The following is a 19,151-nucleotide window of genomic DNA, read 5'->3' as shown; positions in this document are numbered from 1 at the left end:
AAGCCAGGTCCCCGCGACCCTTAGGCAGAGGCTGCACCGCGAGGGGTCTCGGTTTCGACCGGAAGCCCCCTCGCGGCCAGGGCCCTTCCGCACTCCAAGTCTGGTCCAGGACAAATGTGAGCCCGAGGCCTCGGCTCCCTGATCCGCTGGCAGCCCGAGAGGCCGAGCGCAGGGGTGCGGGGGGTGGGGGGCTGGCCTGGGATGCCGCGTGCATCGGAACGCAACAGGTGGCGGCCAGGCCTGGGGACAGCCTCCCGGACCTGGGAGGTGGGGCGGAGGCAGAGGGCTACCGGCCAGGGCGGGCGGGGCCGGCGGGGCGGGCGGGGCGGGCTCTCGGGGCGGGCTCTCGGGGCGGGGCCGCCGACTCCAGGGGTGGGGCCAGTTCGGAGTGGGCGGGGTATGTGGGCGGGACCAAGCACAGATGGGTCGATTGGCGGGCAGGGGCGGGGACCAGCAAGGGGCCGGTCTGCCAGGCTGGGGCGGAGTCATGGCTCCAGGGGGCAGGGACGGGCCGGCCAGGTAGGGACGGGCCTGTCCTGCGCGGGCGAAGACGCGGCTCCAAGACTGGGCGGAGTGAGAGAGGCGGGGACAGCCGGCCGGCCGGGGAGGAAACAAGCGCAGTGAAGGGCGGGCGGCGAGGCCAGCTGAGGAGGCCGAGCCGGGCGGGGCGGGACGAGCCGGGGAGCGGGCGGGGCCGCGGGCAGGGGGCGGGCCGGACAGAGCGGGGCGGGGCGAAGGCGCGGGCGGCCGCAGACGCAGCCCCGCGCGCCCGCCCGCAGCGCTCCACGGCGGCCGAGGGTTCGCCGCTCGCCGCCCGCAGTTCATTGAGCAGAGCCGATCGGCGGCGGAGGCTGCTGCGCGGGAGCGAGAGCCGGCCCGCCCGCCCGCACCGCGCCGACTGGAGTCGGGCCTCCGGCGCTCCAGGCCGGGCGGCGGGCGGGGCTCGGGCCGGCGGCCGAGGAGCCCGGGCGCCGGGGGCATGAGCCACCCCGCGGCCCCGCCGCGCCCCCGCCGCCCGCCGCCGCCCGCCCGGGGCTAGAGGCGGAGACATGTCCAGGAGGAAGCAGAGCAACCCCCGGCAGATCAGGCGTGAGTCAAACTTCCCGGCCCGGCCCGCCCGGCCCCTGCGCGCGTCCCTGGGCACCGCGACCTTCACCCGCGCCCTCCTCGCCCCACGCCCGGCTCCCCGGGGTCCCCGAGGGGCGCGGCCGCCGCCCGCCCCTCCCCCCATCGCCGAGATGGTGGGCGATAGGGCGCCCCGATCTGGGCTCCGATAAAGTTTAAAATATTCCATTCTGCAAGTCCCATCCTGATAAGATCGCTCTGTCGGGACGGGCTGAAATTGTGATCTTATCGCGCGCTCGACTCTCCCAGGCTTTGTATCTGGAGGGAGAAAGGCACCTGGGGCTTCGAGGGCGGCCGGCCCAGTGGCGGAGCCAGGGGCGGGGAGCGGCGCCCACCCGGGTCCTGACCGCAGTGCCGCGTCCTGGGCACCGGGGTCCCCGACCCAGACTCCCACCCTGGGCGCTGCTGCCCGGCGTCCGCGGGGACTGGGCCCTCCCCACATCCTAGTCCGCGAGGGCGCTCCCGGGCTGCCCTGCGTTGCCCCTGCCATCCAAGTTTCTCGGTTCCCCAGGGAGCAGGGGCCACTGAGGCCCAGGTTGCCGATGCCCCAAGATAAGAGCGCCTGGTGTTTTCTGGGCTCTGGGGCGTGGGACCACTTGGCTGCGCTAGGAAGGAGAGAAAGCTCAGGAAGCTCCCCACCCGCGCCGATAATAACTTCGCGCCTCCTGGCCAGGGCTGGGCGCCTCCCCCTGGCCAGTCTGGAGGTAGGTGAGAGGGGGCCTCGCCACTGGCCCGTGCCCACCACTGCTGCCAGGACCTTGGGTGCACTGGCCTGTGGGTGTCCCACTTCTGAGGTCTGGGGCCCCAGCACAACCCCCAGGTGCACACGGGACATGTTTTCTGAAAGTCGCCTTCTATCCTGTCACCTCAAGTATTAAAGCCACCCACGGCTCTCGGTCCCCACTGGCTCTCTGCTTTCTTTTCCCCTCCTCCCCCTGCACCTCCTCTGCTCCGTTCTGTTCTTTCCTGCGTGTGCGTGCGTGTGTGTGTGTGTGTGTGCGCGCGCGCGCGCGCGCCCGCGCCCGCGCGGGGCGGTCGCGAGCTTGATGAGAAACGCAGATAGCTTGCGCTGGGAGATCGCAGGTTGGGAACCGATCTCCAGTGCAGATAAGGCCACAGGAGCGGAGCCCAGCCCAGCCCAGCCCAGCCAGGTCAGCCGGGCGCCTTGCACACCCGGGATAGCGACTGCACAGGGTGCAGACCTGACCCAGCCAGAGGGGCCAGACCTGGGAGTGGGGCTGGGACCCTCCCTCCCGCAGCCCTGGGCTCTGGGTGCCTCCCCCTCGAAGATCTGAGCAAGTTAAGATGGAGCTCTGATGGTCACGGAGCGGTGCCGCCCACCGGGGCCCTCAAAGCTACACGTGTGCTGCCCGAGCCTCACCTGCGCCCGGCTCAGGGTGCAGAGGGGCGGGGACCCAGCACCCTCCGAAGCCCTGCGCAGCTGCCCTGCCTCTGTGTGCCTTTTGTTGTGCTGCTCACAGATAGATGTGCGCGCTGATAGGGCGGGCGAGCCGATGGTGGCCGCGATAGGCGACGGCGCTCCCATTTATTAACTTCCAACGCGCGCCTGGGGGAGGGCGAGGCGGAGCGCGGCCTTGGCCGGCCAGATGGCTGAGGCGATAGGCGGGCGTCGGGGCCCTGGCGAGCGGGCCGGATACAGCCCAGGACCCCGGCCCCCCCAGCCCTCCCGGCTCCGGCTCCGCCCCACCCGGTCGATGTGAGCTCCGATAAGAGCGGGCCAGCCGGGCAGGATGGTGATCGCCATGAGCGATAAGAGGCCTTATCTGGGCCCACCAGGCCCGCCGGGTCGTGGGGGCGTCGGGCCAGGCTGTGGGGCGGCGCTGTCCATCTGGGCCGCTTTCCCAGGCACTCTTACTTGCAGAGAAGTTGCTCCCCCGCTGCGGCCGGTGGTACAGTCCGACCGAAAGCAAGGAAACTGACTTTGCTGGCCTGGCGGGGACACCCTGCCCCAAATTGGAGGGGGGCGGTGCCAGCTGGTGGCCCCAGGCGGTTTGTCACCTGCAGCAGAGGGTGTTTTCCCCTGATTCACGCTGGGCTGCTGTGGTTGCTGTCAGGCAGTAGGTGTAACCTGCTTGGAGGTGGTTTCCATGGGCCCACTGTTTCGGGGGACACAGCATGCTGATCTTTCCCAGCAGTCCCCATGTCAAGGGAAGCTCCGTCCCCTGGCGGGTGCTCAGTGAGCGCCTGCCGTGTGCAGCCCGGGGTTCTGACTGCCCCACATCTGAGAGTAGAGGGGAGTCGGCCCCGGCCCCCACGCTGTCAGGAAGAGACCGGGCCTGGGGGCCTCGATTTCCAGCTCTGAGGAATGGGCTGATGATTCTGGCTGTCTCCGGGAGTGAGAGCTGAGGGTGTCAGATACGGGAAGGGACGCCCAGGTCAGGACGGTGGTGGAGGCGACGGCTTGCCCTCGGCTCCCTTCCCTGGGAAATGGGGCCAAGAGTAACCACCACTGGGATACCCCAGGTCCAGCTGGGCCCCCTTGAGGGGCATGGATCCCAGTGCCCTGGGCCAGGGGCTTCCAGAAGAGCTGGGAGATGTGTACCCCGCCTTGCCGGGGCTTATTTCACAGTGTCAGGGTTTGCTTAAACAAATTATTGGTAGCCACGGGATGACTAATTCACTCCAAACCTCAGAGCCGAGCCGTCTGCCGCTCTCCTCAGCCCCCGGCGCAGGGCCACCGTGCTGCCTGGCAGGGTGGGGCGGTCCCCCTTCATGGGCACTGGGGTGCGGGCTGGCTCCATCCTCAGAGCTGCCGTAAGGGCTGCATGCAGCAGCCTCCCACTCGCCCGCCCAGGGACTGCCTTGCAGTGCCTACCAGCCCCTGTGACAGCAGAGCACCGAGGACGTGGGCCTCAGCCTCAGTTTCCCTTCTCAAGAAGGTGTGGGAGTGTCTGCATCAGGAGCTGCAGGGTGTGAGGGATTCCTATAGTCGCCCAGCCCGGTCCTCCCCTGTGGCCACGGCAGGCACCAGCTGCCTCCCAAGAGCTGGGTCTGCAGGTCCCAGGACCCGTGGAGAGGCACTCTCGGGAGGGGGAGAACACGACACCTGGCTTCTGGCTGCTGGTGGGCACCGCCGGGTCCCCAGGACCTGGGGAGCCACACTGGTGCCAGCCATGGCTGGCGCTCAGATTGTTTGCTCCGTGCTAGGTGGGGGATGCACCTGCAGCAGCCTCCCCTCACACTACCAGGCATCCGGGACAGCTCAGAGAATGTAAGTTTCTCCCTCAAAGAAATGATGGAGGGCCTTGGCTATGGCGGCCCGGCCCGGCCCCGCCCCTCTAAGGGGCCTTCACAGCACAGCCCTGTCCACCACCCGGGCCCTGCCTCGGTCTCCACCTCTGTGAAATGGGCCCCCGGGGTCTCCGCAGCCCTGCCCTCTGCCCGCCTCCCTGTGACCCAAGACCCCACAGCTTGGGGAGGCCTCGCCAGGCCCTACGAGGCGTGAGCCCCAGACCCAGTGCCTTAGCAGGAGCCCCTCCCTGGAGGTCACCAGGAACCCAGCATGGCACGGAGCACGCTGGGATTTAAGTGGGTCAGTTAGGAAGAAAGGAGGAGGGAATGCGATGCCATTAATTGTGCCCCTTATCTCCTGTTTCTATGCCAACCAGACGTTCCTGGGGCTTGACGGGCTCGTGAATAATGCTCTGCCTGGCCTATCTGCCATCGACAGGCCTCCTCCTGGAGGCAGCTGTTGCCTCCTTGATGGGTATCACCGTGGTGGACCCAGGCCTGGGCGCACGGAGGCCTGCCTGGACTCCTGCCCAGCTGCCCCGGGCCCCTGGGTCTCCTGGAGACCTTGTCCCCATTTCACAGAGGGTGAAACTGAGGCCACAGCTCTGGGGGAGGCCCCCGCAGGAGGGGCTAGGCTGAAGGGACCCGTGGGCTGGGGCAGCAGCACCTGCAGGAGGAGCAGCCTCCACTGCGCCTGGTTCATGACCACAGCAGGGCCACCTTCTCTGGGCCTCCAGGTGCTTAGCAGAGGAGACAGCTGCCCGGCCAGAAGCACTCCTCCAGGCACCGTCTGCCCCAACCCTCACACAGCCAGTCCTGTGTGGCCCTGCAGAGCGGCCACCTGAACACGTGCCAGAGCCTCACGGCCTGCTGGGTCCCATGAGCAGCCTGTTGGCAGGACCGGGTCTGCCCTGTCCCCACACGGAGGGCCTACAGATGCTCTGCGTGACGTGGACGAGGCTCCTGTGCCTGCTCCACCACTCCCTGGCTGAGGGCTTGGGCAGGGTCTGCCTACGTGAGCCTCAGTTTTCCCACCTGCAGGATGGCGAGGAAGCACAAGTCCCCTGGCACAGCTGGGGAAGGCGGAAGATCCCTCCCCTTCCTCGACCTGGTCAGTCAGATCTGGGTCTGCAGTGTATCTGAGATGAGGAGAGGCTCCCCAGTGCTCTCCCAGAGAGGCCAGCATGGCGCAGCTGGGGGCTTCCCCCAGAAGTGAGGGCCTGGCCTTGGTGAGCGCCTGACAGCACCACTTGCTGCCTGGCCTCTCCCTCCTGCTCATCCCAGCAGCCACTGTGCTGTCCAGCAGTGGCTCAGAGCGTGCCTTCTCTGGGCTGGGCCTCCTGCTGCCCCTGCCCCCCAGCCCTAGCCAGGGCTCCCTGGACTCCTGCCCCACAGAGGTGGAGGAGAGGCCTCGCAGGGCAGGGAACAGGGCCACCCACAGGGAAGGCTCCAGCAGGGCTGCCATCTCCCAGCCCAGCAGCAGCCGTGTGGCACCCACTGGACTTGCGGATGGACCCCAGACCCAAGTTCTGGCCTGTGTCTGGCGGCAGCTCCCCGGAGCCCTGGACACAGGGACTCTCCCTGGTGGGCTGTGAGTCAGGGTGGCCAGCAGACTGGCCCAGGCCAGCCAGGTCCTGTCCCCAGCTCAGGATCAGTGTTCGGTAGCTGGTCTGAGTACAGCAGGGGCTGGAGCAGCACCCTGAGGCCAGGCGGGGCAGGGCCTGTGCCCTGGCTGGCCTCACGGTGACCCACGGGCAGAGGGCTGCCCCCGGCCTGGTCCAGAGTGTAGGCTGTGGAGTGCCCTCCTGGGCCTGTGGAGGGCTTGTGTGTCTGCGGGGCCTGTGGTTGTGCTGCTGACCTCTGGCCCGGGGCCTTCCTGCCCTCGGGGGGAGGACATCCTGCCGCCCCCCCCACCTCCCCTCCCACTAGGGCCATGGCCAGTGGCCGGTTGCAGGTGAGGAGCTGGGCCTGGGCTTGGTGGGGTGGGACTCTCTGGGCTGGCTCAGCCCCTCCTGCCTGCGTGGCCCTAGGGCCTCCCGCCCGGTTCCTCCCTTCCTTCTCCCGCCTTGAGGGCCGCTGGCCGGCAGGAATGTGGCGCTGACCTTGGGCAGAGCTGGAGAGGCAGATAACGGCCCGGCCGCCCCTCCGCCTGCGCCCTGCTCGGCCTTTCTGGGCCAGCTGGCCGCAGCCTTCCCACTGCAGTGGGGCCGGGGCTGCAGTGGCCTTTGTGAGCCAGGTGAGGTCAGAGCTGGGCTGGGCCCCCGCTGGGATGGGGACGGGTTCCCCCTAGCCTCAGTCCAGCAGCCAGGAGTCCCTTCCGCCCAGCACCACGCAGCCCCCCATTTACACTGGGGTGCTGGGCCCATTTTCCATGAAAGAAATGGAGGACAGAGAGGGTGGGTGGCTGCCTCAGAATCACAGCACACCAACCTGTTCTTGCTGTGGAGACGGAGCCCTTGGGCACAGGCTGTGTAAGCCTGCCCCGTCCCTGCTGGGGCTCGTGTCCCTGGGCCCCGGTCTGTCGGGTGCTGCTTGCTGAAGGCCCCTCAGTGGAACTTCCTTCGGGCAGCCATGGGGTCAGGCAGGAAGCTCGGAGCCCCCCTGCTGCAGAATGGGTGTCTCGGAGACACCAAGCGGGGTCTGGTCGTGTTTGGTCCTCATGCAGCTCGGTGAGGCCTGCAGGGGAGACAGCCAACCGCTGGGTCACTGGGGCGGGCAGAGCCTACTGCTGCCTCCCCTCCCCTGCGCCTGCTCCTTGCCAGTCCCTCTGGGTCTGACTGCAAGCTTGGGCTCTTCTCATCTGCCTGGGGCTCTAGCACCATCACGGACTCCCACCTCAGTTTCCCCTTCTCCCTCAATCCCTCACCAGAAGTCAGACCCAGAGAGAAGAGGGTTCCAGGTCGGCTTGCTCCCTCTTGCGCAGGGTCCCCTCCAGACCTCAGGGCGGAGCCTCACTCACAGGGCGCCTGGCCTGGGCCCTGCTGGACCCTGGGCTCTAGCGGCTGGGTGGGGCTTGTGCTACCCCCCAGGCCAGGAGGGAGCCCCACTGGGCACCATTGGCTGCCAGGGGCCCTGCTGACCCCCACATGAGCCCATCTAGCCCAAGCCCAGCTGCTGGCAGCACAGCCGGGCCTCCCTGAGATTGTTAGGCTGGCTATGCCCACACTGTGCCCAGCTCCATGGAGCAGGCCCCTCCTCCAGATCCCCTGCGTGCTAGGCAATTGCTCTTCTACAGAGCCGCGTCCCAGCCCTTTTTGTCTGTTAGTTTGAGACAGGGTTTCTGTAGGTTGCCCAGGCTGGCCTAGATCTTGGGATTCTCCTGCCCCAGCCTCCCAAGTCACTGTGATGTAGTATGTATCACTGCATCAGCTCTCCAGCGGCTTTTGAGGAAGGCCCAGATGAGGAAACCAAAGTTTAATGAGGTTAATGGGCAAGTCCAGCACTGATCTTTGGGTGCTGTTCCTAACCCTGGGAGGGGAGAGCAGATGACCGCAGCGGTGTTTGTTGCTATTGTTCTCAAGGATCTTCCTACATAGTTCAGGGTTCAGGCTGGTTCGGACTCGAGGGGATCCTTCTGCCTCAGCCTCCTGAGGACTGGGGTTCCGGTGCGCACCTCATGCCCAGTGTGGTGGGGGAGGTTTTCATGGGGAGCGCTCCTTTCGACCCTGCTGGCCCTGGTGACGCCCATTTTGAAACTCTGGAACCAAGGTCTTTGGGGTTCTGGGCCACATCCAGCTGTCTCAGCTGTGGCCTCGGGCAAGTCCTTTCCCTGTGCAGCCAAGGTTGTGCAGACGGTGCCCACCCCACCCCGCACCTGCGGAGCCGGCCCTGCCCGGACTGGAACAGGTGGCTGGGGCCCTGATGCCCCCATCCCTAAGGGGTCTGGAGCCAGGAGGCAGCCCTCACACTTGAGGGGTTCACTGAGCATCCCGGCTGCAAGGGGCTGGACTGGAGCCCACGGTGTCCCTGGCCAACTTATGACTGATACTTCCTGCTCCCGCGGCGTGGGCCCGAGTGAGGCTGCATGGGGACAGCCGACCCTGTAGGTCCCAAGGCGAGACGGGGGGCGTCCACACCCTGCCTGGCCTGCCGTGCCCCTCGCTGTCTGCCTCTTCCCACCCAGGGACTCCGAGCTGCCTCGATTGCCTCGTCCCGAGTTCGAGGCCCATGCCAGGTTCTGCTGAGCCCGAGCAGGATCCCCCCAGCAGTCATGGGCACCCAGGCCTCCAGCCCGGCCTGGCAGCCACCTCTCTCCCCACACAGCTGAGCCTGGGTCCCGGGCTGGCTCCCTGTCCGGGCCTCTGGCGGCCGCGGGTTTCAGCTCCTGTGATAACTCAGAAAGTTGAACTGGCCCCATTACCACGCCGAGATGGTGGGCAAGATACAGCCCGATAATGGAGCAGATAGGGCGTCTCGGTGGCCGGTGGCCCAGCCTCCCTCCCATTAACATTCCCCACCAGCGATCCTCAGGACTATCTCCTCCATTTCCACTCCTCCCTCAGATAAGAGTGGAAATTCTGACTTCATAGCTCACTGATTAAAGTGTCTGGATTTCTTGATAATACACAGATAAATTATGTTTTTGAAAAAGAAGGTAGGGAGGAGGTGGGGAGCGTGGAGCCCCCATAGGGGAGCCCTCGGCCAGCTCTCAGCCAGGCCAGGAGCCTTGGTGCCCAGGCCCAAGCCCGGCTGGGCAGGAGACCAGGGCCAGCGCCCACCTGAGCCACAGTGCCTGCGAGGGCAGAGGGGTCCAGGGCCGGCACGGGGCTGGGTGCCTCAGTTTACTCATTTGTCACCAGCTGTGGGACACTGCCCTCCTGCCCCAGGTGCTCAGCAGGGGTCTGAGCCCCGCAGCCCCACCCTCGCCTGCCTCCACCTCGCCCCTGCGACAGGCAGTGCTCAGATGGGGCTCGGTGCCATCTCCTGTCTGGATAAAGCCGCCTCCTTCAGCTGATCCGAGATCCGGCGCTGATGTAGGGATTCCCCTCGATTAGGCCCAGCGCATGGCTAATCCTCCCGCTGAGGGACAGGTGAGGCAGCCTCAGGGCTCGGCACCCACGGGCAGAGGGAAACTGAGGCCGGGAAGGGACGTCTCCTGGGGCAGCGTCCTGGCTGGCAAAGGCCCCCTGAGGGTGCCCGGGCTCCCAGCAGGCACAGGGCTGGCTGGTTTTGTTTTCGTTTGGGGTTTTTTTGAGACAGTGTCTCACTACTTCAGGCTGACCTTGAACTCACAATGTAGCCCAGGCTGGCCTCAGACTGGAGGTGATGTTGGGACCATAGGCATGCGCCACCACGCCCAGCCGCTGCGCTGTTTTCTCTCTTTCACTTTTTGGGGTTTTTTGTTTGTTTCTTTTGTGATATATATATATGTGTATGTGTATATATATATATATATTTTTTTTTTTTTTTTTTTTTTTTTTGTACCAGGGATCAAACTCGGGACCTTACGCTTTCAAGGCGGGCGGCCGACCCACTGAGCTAAATCCCCGGTCCTGTGTTTTTTACTTTTGACAGAGGCTCTTGATGGGTAGTTCAGGCTGGCCTTGAATTCACGGTGATCTTCCTGCCTCAGCCTCCTAAGCGCTGGGATTATACCTACCATTCCGGGCTTCTTGGTTTATTTTTTAAGTGACTCTTTAGAAGTGAGAATTTCTGGAGTCCCAGAGGCAGGGGGTGGGGCCAGGGACATTCCTGTGTGCCTCTGGGACTCCCCAGTAGAATGATGCTGGTGGGGCGCTGTTCGGTGATGTTGCCTTTATTGAGCGCTTGCTGTGTGCAAGGCCTAGCTTGGCCTGCCTGTGCCCTGAGAGGAGCACATAGGCCTTGTTTCTCCTCTGATGACTCAAGGCTCAGAGAGGCTGAATAGCTAGCCCAAGGTCACACAGCACACTAGGGACTTCCCCTCCGAGCTTTGGTTTGGCTTTGGTTCTCCATTTGGCTGGAAGCTCTGAGGTGTTGGTCGCTGTAGACACCCACGTCTCCTGGGGGACCCTGGCTGCTCCGCTGGAAGGAGAAAGGCCTGCACAGAGGGGACTGGGACCGCCCAGGACACACCCCTTGGTTCTTGGGGTTGTTGCCTCTGCTGCCACAAAACAGGTTCCTTCAGAGAGAAAGCTCATCCTGTCCTCCGGTGTTTTCTGCCCACAGTCTAGAGGACAAATTAGCTATTTCCAATAAAATGGGGTGCACACTGGAGCAAGGGTGAGCGTGGGGCCGAGTGGCCTGGACAGGCAGCGGCTACATGCTGGCCTCAGCCTCCTGACCTGTGTGCTGGGCTCAGGTCTCGGAAACGGAGTGGTCACCTCCTCAGGAGCCCTCACCATCCCTGCAGTGCCGGGACCCCAACAGCCTCCGGTGTGGGGGTCGCAGGACAACAGCGGGTGCACAGGAGGGAGCGCGATCCAGCCTCGGGGTCCTGGGCACCTCCATGCTCTGGGCCTCCGTTTCCACATTTGAAAGCAGGCTGTGGTCCTAGGAGCTACCCTGCAGCCCTGTCCATCCAGGCCGTGCCTGCCCAGGGCTCCCGGGGAACGGGCTCCACAGACAAGGGCTTGGGTCCCGAGGCCACCTTGTCCTGTGACCTGAGGTAGCCAGCTTCACTGCTCTGGACCTGGAAGGTCCTGGCAGGGGCTGTGAAGGGCAGCCTGGCCCCAGCCTGGGGGAGGCTCTGTGGCCCGAACCCACCCAGTGCACTGCCCCTCGGACCCAACCCTGTTCCAGCCAGCCCTGGACACGGCAGGAAGCAGCTGAGTGGACCGCGTCATTCTGGATCAGGCCCGAGAGGGAGGCCCCACCCCAAGTTCCACGCAGGGGAGGCGGGCATGGGGGTGTGTTCCACCCTCCCTGGCCCCCGTCAAAAAGAAAGAAAAGGGAACTGTGATAAAAAGGGCGATACCGAGGTGGAGGAGCCCTATCACCGTTATCTATCTGCCTGCTCGCTCTGAGCAGTTGTTCCCCTTATCTCACCCCGACAAAATGCCAGGAGCAAAGCGCGCCTCACACCCCCACGCACCCTCTGCCCGCAACTCCAGCCTGCAGGAGCTGGTGCCCCGGAGCTAAATTAGGGGAGCTTGAGAGGCAAGGGCCCCTAAGTCCTCCTCACCATCATCATCATCTTGCAAAGGAACCCCCACAGCCCAAGCTCTGAACAGCGGCAGAAGTCTGCGGGGCCCGAGAAGCAGGCTGGACCTGAGGCCAGGTCCCCAGCACCCTGGGTCCTGGCCATGTGGCCTTGGGTCAGTGTCTCCCTGAGCCTGCGCCAGCACCAGTGCTCCCCACACTGAAACCCTGGCCAGAGCAGGTCCCCAGATCCAGAGGGGCCCACTCCTGTCCCTGAGCCCAGAACCCGAGAGCCTGGTCCCCAGGCAGGATGACCCCAGGAGGACGCTAGCCTGGCCCTAAAGGCCCAAGGCCAGCCCACCCTATGGCCCCACCCCCTGCTGACAGCCAATGGAAATGGGGGGTGCAAAAGATGGGAGTGAGGCCCCAGGATTGGTGGAACTGCTGAGGATGGGAGGGACCTCTGTGGAGAGGGCAGAGCTTCCCATAAAGTGGGGGACTTTGTGCCCACCCTAGGCCCTCCGCGCGGTGGAAATCCCCCAGACAGCCAGGGCCACCCATTGACCTGGCACAGGGGATGGACAGGCTAATGCTTGGATGACCTCTGCTGACTCAGAGCCCCGCCCCCAGAGGACCCAGACCTGAGCATCCCAGGGTCAGTGCTGCTGAGGCCAGACAAGAACTGAGTTCAGGATCGGCGCCGGAATAGCCCCAGGCCACCTGTCCCCTGCTGCCCCGAATCTGGGCTCCCTCCAGACCCAGTGCAACAGGTCCCCCATTCCTGAAGGCCGCCCTGCCAGGAGACCATGCCCGAGTCCGCCGGCCTCCTCCAGTGTCTTGCTGGCAGCATCCGGTCCAGATCCTGGCCCAAGGCCCTATCAGTCCCCACGACACCCATAGGACTCTCGATCCAAAAGCCAGCCACAAGTGTGGGCGTTTTCCAAAAAATCCCTAGTGGAAAACAGGGGTGAGGAGAGAGGACTGGGTGAGCTCTAAGGGGAGGAAGCGGGGAGGGGCCAGTGGACCAGAACCAGAACTGACTGGCCCGTCCTGCACCCTCTGGGCTTCCCACCCTGCCTTCCTGAGGTGAATGTGAGGTCGGGGGCCATCCCTGAGCCCCCAGCCAGGGCCTCTGCCTCCCCAGGGCCGTGCAGGGTGTGCCGAAGGCACTCAGTACAGACTCCCAGACTGGAGTCTGGATCATTCCTGCCCGTCCCAGGAGGCAAACCAAACAGAAGAGAGAAGGGAAATGAAAAGAAAGTCAGCCTCCTAAACCCAAAAGGACGTGGGCAAAGGTGGTGGGGAACAGTGAGAGACCCTTCCCAGGGTGGAGCGGGGATGCCCTGCCCTTCCTTTGGGTCCCCACCTGCTGGGAAGGGCAGTGGGTGGGCACATGGTGATGTCACTCTCCAAACTTGTTCTGAGTGCCTACTGTGTGCCAGCCTGGACCCGGCCCTCGCTGGCACACACAACACTGTGCCCTAATTCCAGGGGACTCGCTGGGGCAGAGCTACGGGGGCCTGGCTGGGCACTGGTGCAGGAAGCAGGCAATGTGGCACAGAGTGACACTGAGGGGCAGAGGCTCCAGGCGGGGCTGTGAACATCCCAGTGGGGACCTGACGAGCCGCTGCGCCTCTTGGTGGCATGAAGCTGGAGCACGTGGCACCTGCAGTGGTCGGGGAGGTGCCCAGCACTGCGCTGTGCCAGGCCCTAGGTGGGGTGGGCGTGGAGTGGGCCTCAGTGTGGGGTCAGCCCATCCCTCTGTGGAGGCTGTCGCACAGCGCTGTCCCATCTCCGGCCATCTGCCTCCATCCATCTGACGTGCAGCCTTGCAGCGGCTCCGTCAGCCTGGCTGGGCCCCATCCCATCGCCCAGCCTTATCGCCGTCTGGGCAGAGGAGTGCTGGGCCCCCAGCACCGAGTGAGCTGGGCCTCCTTGCTCCTCCCGCCCCGAGGCCTCATGCTGCGCCCTGCTCTGTGGCCTGGCTCCCCTGCCCAGCGCACGCATGGTCTTGCCAACCACACCCGGGTCAGCGCGCTACCCCACCCCACGCGGGCGCCCCCACTCCAGCCGGGTCGAGGCCCCGCCCCCAGCACAGGGCCTTAGTAATCGGCTCTCCGAGTGAAACAATCTCATGTAATCTATCAGCTGCTATCAGGCCCATCTGAGGCTGGGAGTGGCCGGCCCAGAGATGGCGCCAACCTTTAGCGTTGATAAAGTTTCCGAGCTCAGCGGTGATGAATGTTGAGTGAGCCCAGGCCCTGCCGATAGGATGTGGACTTGGCAGGCCACAACTCCGGCTGAAACCAATCTCTCCCTATCAGCCGGCCGAGCTTTCTCAGGCCCCGTCCTGCTCCCTCCTCTGCTGCCCCCCTTTCTCTCTGCCTCGCCTGCGCACCGCTGGCCCCGCCTGAGAGGGGTGGAGCTGGGGGCTGCCTGGTGGCAGTGGCGCCCACACTGACCTGACCTCGTAGACCCTGTGCTGGGCCCAGAGGCACTTCTGGGGCAGGCTCCCCGCCCCCAGCACGTCCCCACTGCCGGGGACCCACCGGGCCTCGCCCTCTGCCTGGATGCTCTGCCCAGCCCATCAGTCACGCCTCAGCTCCTCCACACCAGTTCCTCACAGAGCAGCCCCTTTGCGTACCCATGCCCACCCACATCAGCCCAGGCGGTTGGGAGCGGGCCTGCTGGGGGGCCTGGCCTCTGAGCCCAGCAAGCTCAGCGGTCTGTGCCCATTTCCAGGTTCCCTGGAGCCCACAGGGCCTCGGCTGAGGCCTTGGTGCCTGGTCCCTAGCAGCCCTGTGAGCAACCGGCCTGAGGCCGAGGCGGGCCAGGCAGAGCCAGTGCCGCTGTCCTCTGCCTCAGTGTCCTCATCTGTCCCATGGAGCCAGACTGGGGTCCTGTGAGGAGCTCAGCTCCTGGGGGTGCCCCGACCAGGGCAGAGGGACATCCAGGTGACAGGCACCCATGAGGTGGGGAGGACTGAGGGAAGCCTGGCTGGTCTGCCATGACCTGAGCCGTGGGGCTGGGAGGGCCCTGCCAGCCATGCCAGGTGCTGGCCTGGGCAGGCTGCCCGCTCTGCTCACCAAGAGGCCTGGCACAGGTCTGTGGTCTGTACCTCAACTTCCTGCCCGTCAGTGGGGGGTACCAAGTCAGGGAGGCGTTATGAGCAATAAGTGTCATTGTCATACCCAAGTGGAGTCCACTCAGCCGACTGCAGGGCCGTCAGGACTAGCGCGGCCACAGCCGGGGGCAGGGAAGCCCACTGAGTTCCCCTGCTCGGTTCCAGGCTGGACTTTGGAGATTGGAAAGGGCCAGAGGCATCCTGAGAGGAGAGACGCTGCAAGGGAAGGAGCCTGAGGTTCCCCTGCCCCTTCCGGTCAGAAGGGAACGGGCTGGGCACGGGGCAGGACGAGCTGCATCGCGTGACACTGGCCCGTGGGCCGCACTACTCTGAGCAAAGGCTCGGGCCCTGAGAAGCCCGGTGGCACAGGAGAGCCTGCGTCATGTGTGAACTGCCCCTGGAACAAGCAGGTCCAGTGCGAGTGGGAGGCCATGTCACGGTGGCTAGGATGCAGGTCTCCCTGCCCATGCGGCCCTGCTCGGTCAGCTCCAAGCACTTGAATTCCTGCCCAAGTACTGGGATGGCCCGCAGCACACCTCAGGCCCAGCACCCCATGGAGTGAGGGCGCCCAACTTGACAGGGCAGAGAGGACGAGGAGAGAGGTGGAGAGGGCAGGCCTCAGAGGGCAGTAGCGAGCTCCCTGCCTCAGGGGTATGCAAGTGTCGGGAGGCGTCCGTGCCAGGCGCACCTCCCACTTGCTGTGACGCTCAGGCCCCTGCAGGTCCTGACACTGTGGCTTGCTGCATGCAGCAGGGTGCTGCACAATCCATCCAGCACAGTTATCTCACCACTGTCCTGTTCTGTGGGTGCGCTCTTGCCCCTGGCCCTCTGGGAGCTGTCAGCCCACCGCCACCAATGCACCCCTTCTAAGGTGCCTGGCCGGGGTAGCCAGCCTTCCCACTCCCTGGCCGGTGGGCACTGCCTGTGAGGCCTGCTGTGCCGTGCAGGACAGGCCTGGGCCACAGAGACCTGCAGGCCCTGGGGAGGTTCTGGGGGACGAGGGGCCCTGGCTGGGCAGCAGCGGGGAGCTGGCCATGTGAGCATGGCTGGTGTGGGCGGCAGTGGCAGATGCCCCTGTGGAAAGCACGTGGGGAGGGCTCTGGCCACGTTTGGATGGCTGGAGGCGTGTGCCCCAGGGTCCCCAGCCGTGCATCCTGCTGGGAAAGGGCCCAGGAGCCCGCTGTGGGCTGATGGCCAGGGGCCGCAGCGCCGGGTGCCCAGACCTCGGCCGCCGAGGGCCAGCTTTCCTCCAGCCTGGGTCTGTGTGGGGGCCAGAGGCCCAGACCCAGGCTGCGTCCTGCTCACCTCACTCCCACGTGGGCCGCCCCTGCCCGGCTCCCTGGCCCTCTGGCCCCAGCTGCCCGCTGCCCCGGTGGGAAAGTCTGAACCTGCTGCTGTTTCACTGCTGTCATCGGGCCTTATCCGCCCTCTGTGCATGGAGGCCAGGGCCCCCTCCTGGCAGAGCCCGCCCCCTGCCCTCTCACCCACCTCTGCTCTGCCCTGTCCCTCCTCCCCAGCCCAGTGCGGGGGCACCCAGACGGTGACAGCGACTCCCAGGCCAGGCTGCGCTCCACGACCTCAGCCAGTTGCCCTCGCCATGCCAGCCCTCGGCCGGCGCCCCCCCATTTTCCCTGAGGAAACCAGCCAGGGGAGGAGCGGTGCCCTGTTCCTGCCCCTTTGGGCATCCTCTGCCCACGGTTCCCCACCCTGCCCCTTCCTCAGGGAGCCCCAAGGGTGCCCTCCTGTTGCTTCTCAAGGGGTGGGCGTTGGTCACTGGCAAGGTTTGATGAGTGAATGAGCGAGCGAAGGAGGCACTGGGGGAGCAGTGGGCACACGTATGAGAGGACGGGTGAGGCCCAGCTGCGCTGCCCGCGTCCTGCTGTGTGGGTGAGCGGTGGGGGACCTTGGAGGGGCCACGGAGAGGAGACCCTGTGCCCGGCAGAGCTGGGGGTGGCAGGGAGCCCATCCCGGGCCTCCTCCCTCGGCCCCAGCCGCCGTCCCGGCTGGGAGGGCGGGGACACCAAGGGAGCAAGGAGAGGGATGAGCCCGCCGCCCAGAGCTGTCTCCGTAATTCAGTTTTAAAGCATGAAAAAAGGGAGTTGATGAAATTCCGCTATCAGCGCCGAGCCAATATGCAAACTATCTCACCCCCAATCAAATAGCTATTATGTTTTCATTTCCATCCCGGCGTCCGGCTTAATGAGCAGGAGATGGGTGGGCACGCGGCGTCTGCTCAGTGCGATAACCGATAACCGAGGGGCTCCGGGCACCGTGGGGCTGTGCCCAGTGTGCCCCGGCAGTGGGTGATGCCGTGGTAGTCATGGAGGCCCTGGCAGGTGTGTGGCCTGGGCCCCATCTGGCCTAGGGACAGCCTGCATCAGGGGTGCCTCTGACGTTGGCCCAAGTCCCCCCAGGAGCAGGGGCAGGTCAGTCTACCTTGGCGGGCCTCAGTTTACCCAGGGGATGTGACTCCGGCCACCCTCTGGGGGCTGGGACATTCCCTGGGGAGTGGGTTCAGGTCGTGACTGGCTCGAGGGTGCAGCTGCACGCGTCCCCACTGCCCCACATGCTGAGATGTCATCTGGCGCCGATCCTCTGTGCCTCAGTTTCCTGTCTGCGGTGGAGACTGGGAAAGCCTCAGGGCTGTGTGAGTGGGGAAGACAGGAGGACAATTTGCACTGCAGAGCCCAGCCCGGTGCACAGTTCGAGTCCTCCCCGGACTCCCTGCCCTGCCGGGCTGTGGTGGCAACGGCTGACATTTGTGGAACACTTACTGCATGGCACCCTGAGCACCGAGAGGCGGTGGCCTGCCCACAGCTGCACAGCGGAGGCCCGTGGGTGTGGGCCAGATGTCAAGTCGCGGAGCCTCTGTGGAGTGACCTCCCTGGCAGCTGGGTGTTTCCTAGCGCAGCACCTGGGGAGCAGCAGTGTCCAGCCGTGGTGGGCAGACACTCAGCCTGCAGGCCAGGCGGCCCAGACACCATGTGCCATGCAGGCAGGCACAACCCCAACTTCAGCGGGGCTGAGGCAGTGGATCCCAAGACACTGGGCCCTGGCAGGAACCCGCCATGTGGGGCCGCACCGGCAATTGTCTTGGGTTTATCGGAGCTGTTATAATTGTGCTGGAACAGAATTAGCTGCCTCAGAGTAAACCCCCGCACAGGGCCGGCGGCCTCTCTCCACGCTCATCGGCTGCATTGTGCTGAGTGCGTGCCTTTGTTCTGCTGAACAGGGACCCGCCACGCACAGCTCCTGGGCGTCGGGCCCGCCTGGGTGGGGACTGGGCTGGCCCCTGCCTGGGCCATGGAGGCCTGGGGTCCCCAGGGCCCCACAGCTGTGCAGGAGTCCGTCTCTGGCACCCCTAGGAGTCCCAGGAGGCACAGAGCCCCATCCCCAAGGGTTGGGACACCACAACTCTCCCAGCCTCTGAAAGGCAGTGTCCCCCAGGGCTGGGTTCCCCACTCGGCGGGGGGAGCCTCCCACTTCCCCTGCGCACGGCTGGGCCACCATGGGTGTGCCCAGCCCACCCGAGCCTGCCTGAGGGGCTGAAGAGCTGAGCGTCTGGTGTTCCGTGTGCGGCCAGCAGTGGCTGCGAGGGGTTGGGGAGGCTGGGGCTGCAGGCCTGGCCCCAGGACCACTCTTTCCGGGAATGGCCGTGGCTCCCAGTCTCCTAGATGAGGCTGCCCTCTTTCCCACGGACTCAGGTCAGCGTGGACAAGCAGGCACCCTCCTCTCAGTCTGCCCGCACGCCCTGGCCGCTCTGCCACAGCCTGTGCACATGTGGCGGCCACTCCGAGCTCCCAGCCTGGGACACCCCTCTGTCCCCTGAGCTCCACAGCAGCAGCTCCCTCCTCACCCCAGCCTCACCGCCCTGTGTTATTCGGTCCACTCTGGTCCTTGGTCTCCCCCACCACCGAGACCCGGCAGTGTCCAGCGGCTGTGCCCGCTGCATCCTCAAGCCAGCAGGAGGCAAATGGCACCTGCCCAGGGACAGTGAGGTGCTGACCGCGGCCCGTCTGCCTACCTGGGCTGGCTGTGCAATCCGGGCAGAGCCAGTGTCCCTGCCCTGTGCGGACGGCTAGGAGGCTGCCTGGAAGCTGGGCCACAGCCTTATGAGCTCAGCCTGGCCCGCAGGTCCCTCAGATGCAGTGGGGGCAGTTCAGACCCAGAGGGTGGACATCAGTCCAGCCCTGGCCAGCGGGGGACACCGTCGAGCCATGGCTCTCTGTTTACGCCATGGACTTCTCTGGTCTCCTACGGGGGCCCAGTCCACATCCCCGAACTCGGGCCTGTGTCCTGCCCAGTGCACCCCTTCCTTTCAGGACTGGTGCTGAGATTCACTCATGCCCTCGTCACTCCTTCCACGATGGGCCTGGGGTGCTGCTGCCATCCCTGCCCAGGGACCTCTGGGCCACAAGGAGGTGGGGTCCTGCAGCAGGCAAGGGAGGTGCCTACCCCGGGGTCAGGGTGGCATTGGGCCCTGCGGACCCAGGAGTGTGGTCCTCTGGAGTGGAAAAGTGCCACTGGGTCCCTCTGAGCCCAGCTGGAGGGCAGGCCATCTCCAGGGCTTCGGCTTTGGCTGGGGCTGGGC

At 65.5% G+C, this 19,151-nt stretch overlaps 1 protein-coding gene across 6 annotated transcripts in view; it reads left to right on the top strand.

The window, feature by feature from the left end:
• Nucleotides 1–723: 723 nt before the first annotated feature.
• Nucleotides 724–19,151, top strand: part of Zfpm1 (zinc finger protein, FOG family member 1) — a 47,676-nt gene continuing 29,248 nt past the window's right edge. Inside the window, exon 1 of one of the 6 annotated variants that reach the window (XM_004842690.3) lies at nucleotides 724–1,089. In XM_004842690.3, the coding sequence (XP_004842747.2) occupies nucleotides 1,050–1,089 (40 nt within the window). In that variant the 5' untranslated portion in view covers nucleotides 724–1,049. Of the gene's footprint in view, nucleotides 1,090–2,140; nucleotides 2,277–15,552; nucleotides 18,982–19,151 lie in introns of those variants that run through there. The other 5 variants (XM_004842693.3, XM_004842691.3, XM_021256584.2 and 2 more) reach the window with 5 other exon arrangements.

This window comes from Heterocephalus glaber, unplaced genomic scaffold (assembly GCF_053883595.1).
Source record: "Heterocephalus glaber isolate CG9 unplaced genomic scaffold, H.glaber_assembly_v1.0 deba00000071, whole genome shotgun sequence".
NCBI classification, from domain to species: domain Eukaryota; kingdom Metazoa; phylum Chordata; class Mammalia; order Rodentia; family Bathyergidae; genus Heterocephalus; species Heterocephalus glaber.
The sequence above is the reverse complement of the archived record's forward strand: the minus strand, read 5'-3'. Positions and strand labels throughout refer to the sequence as shown.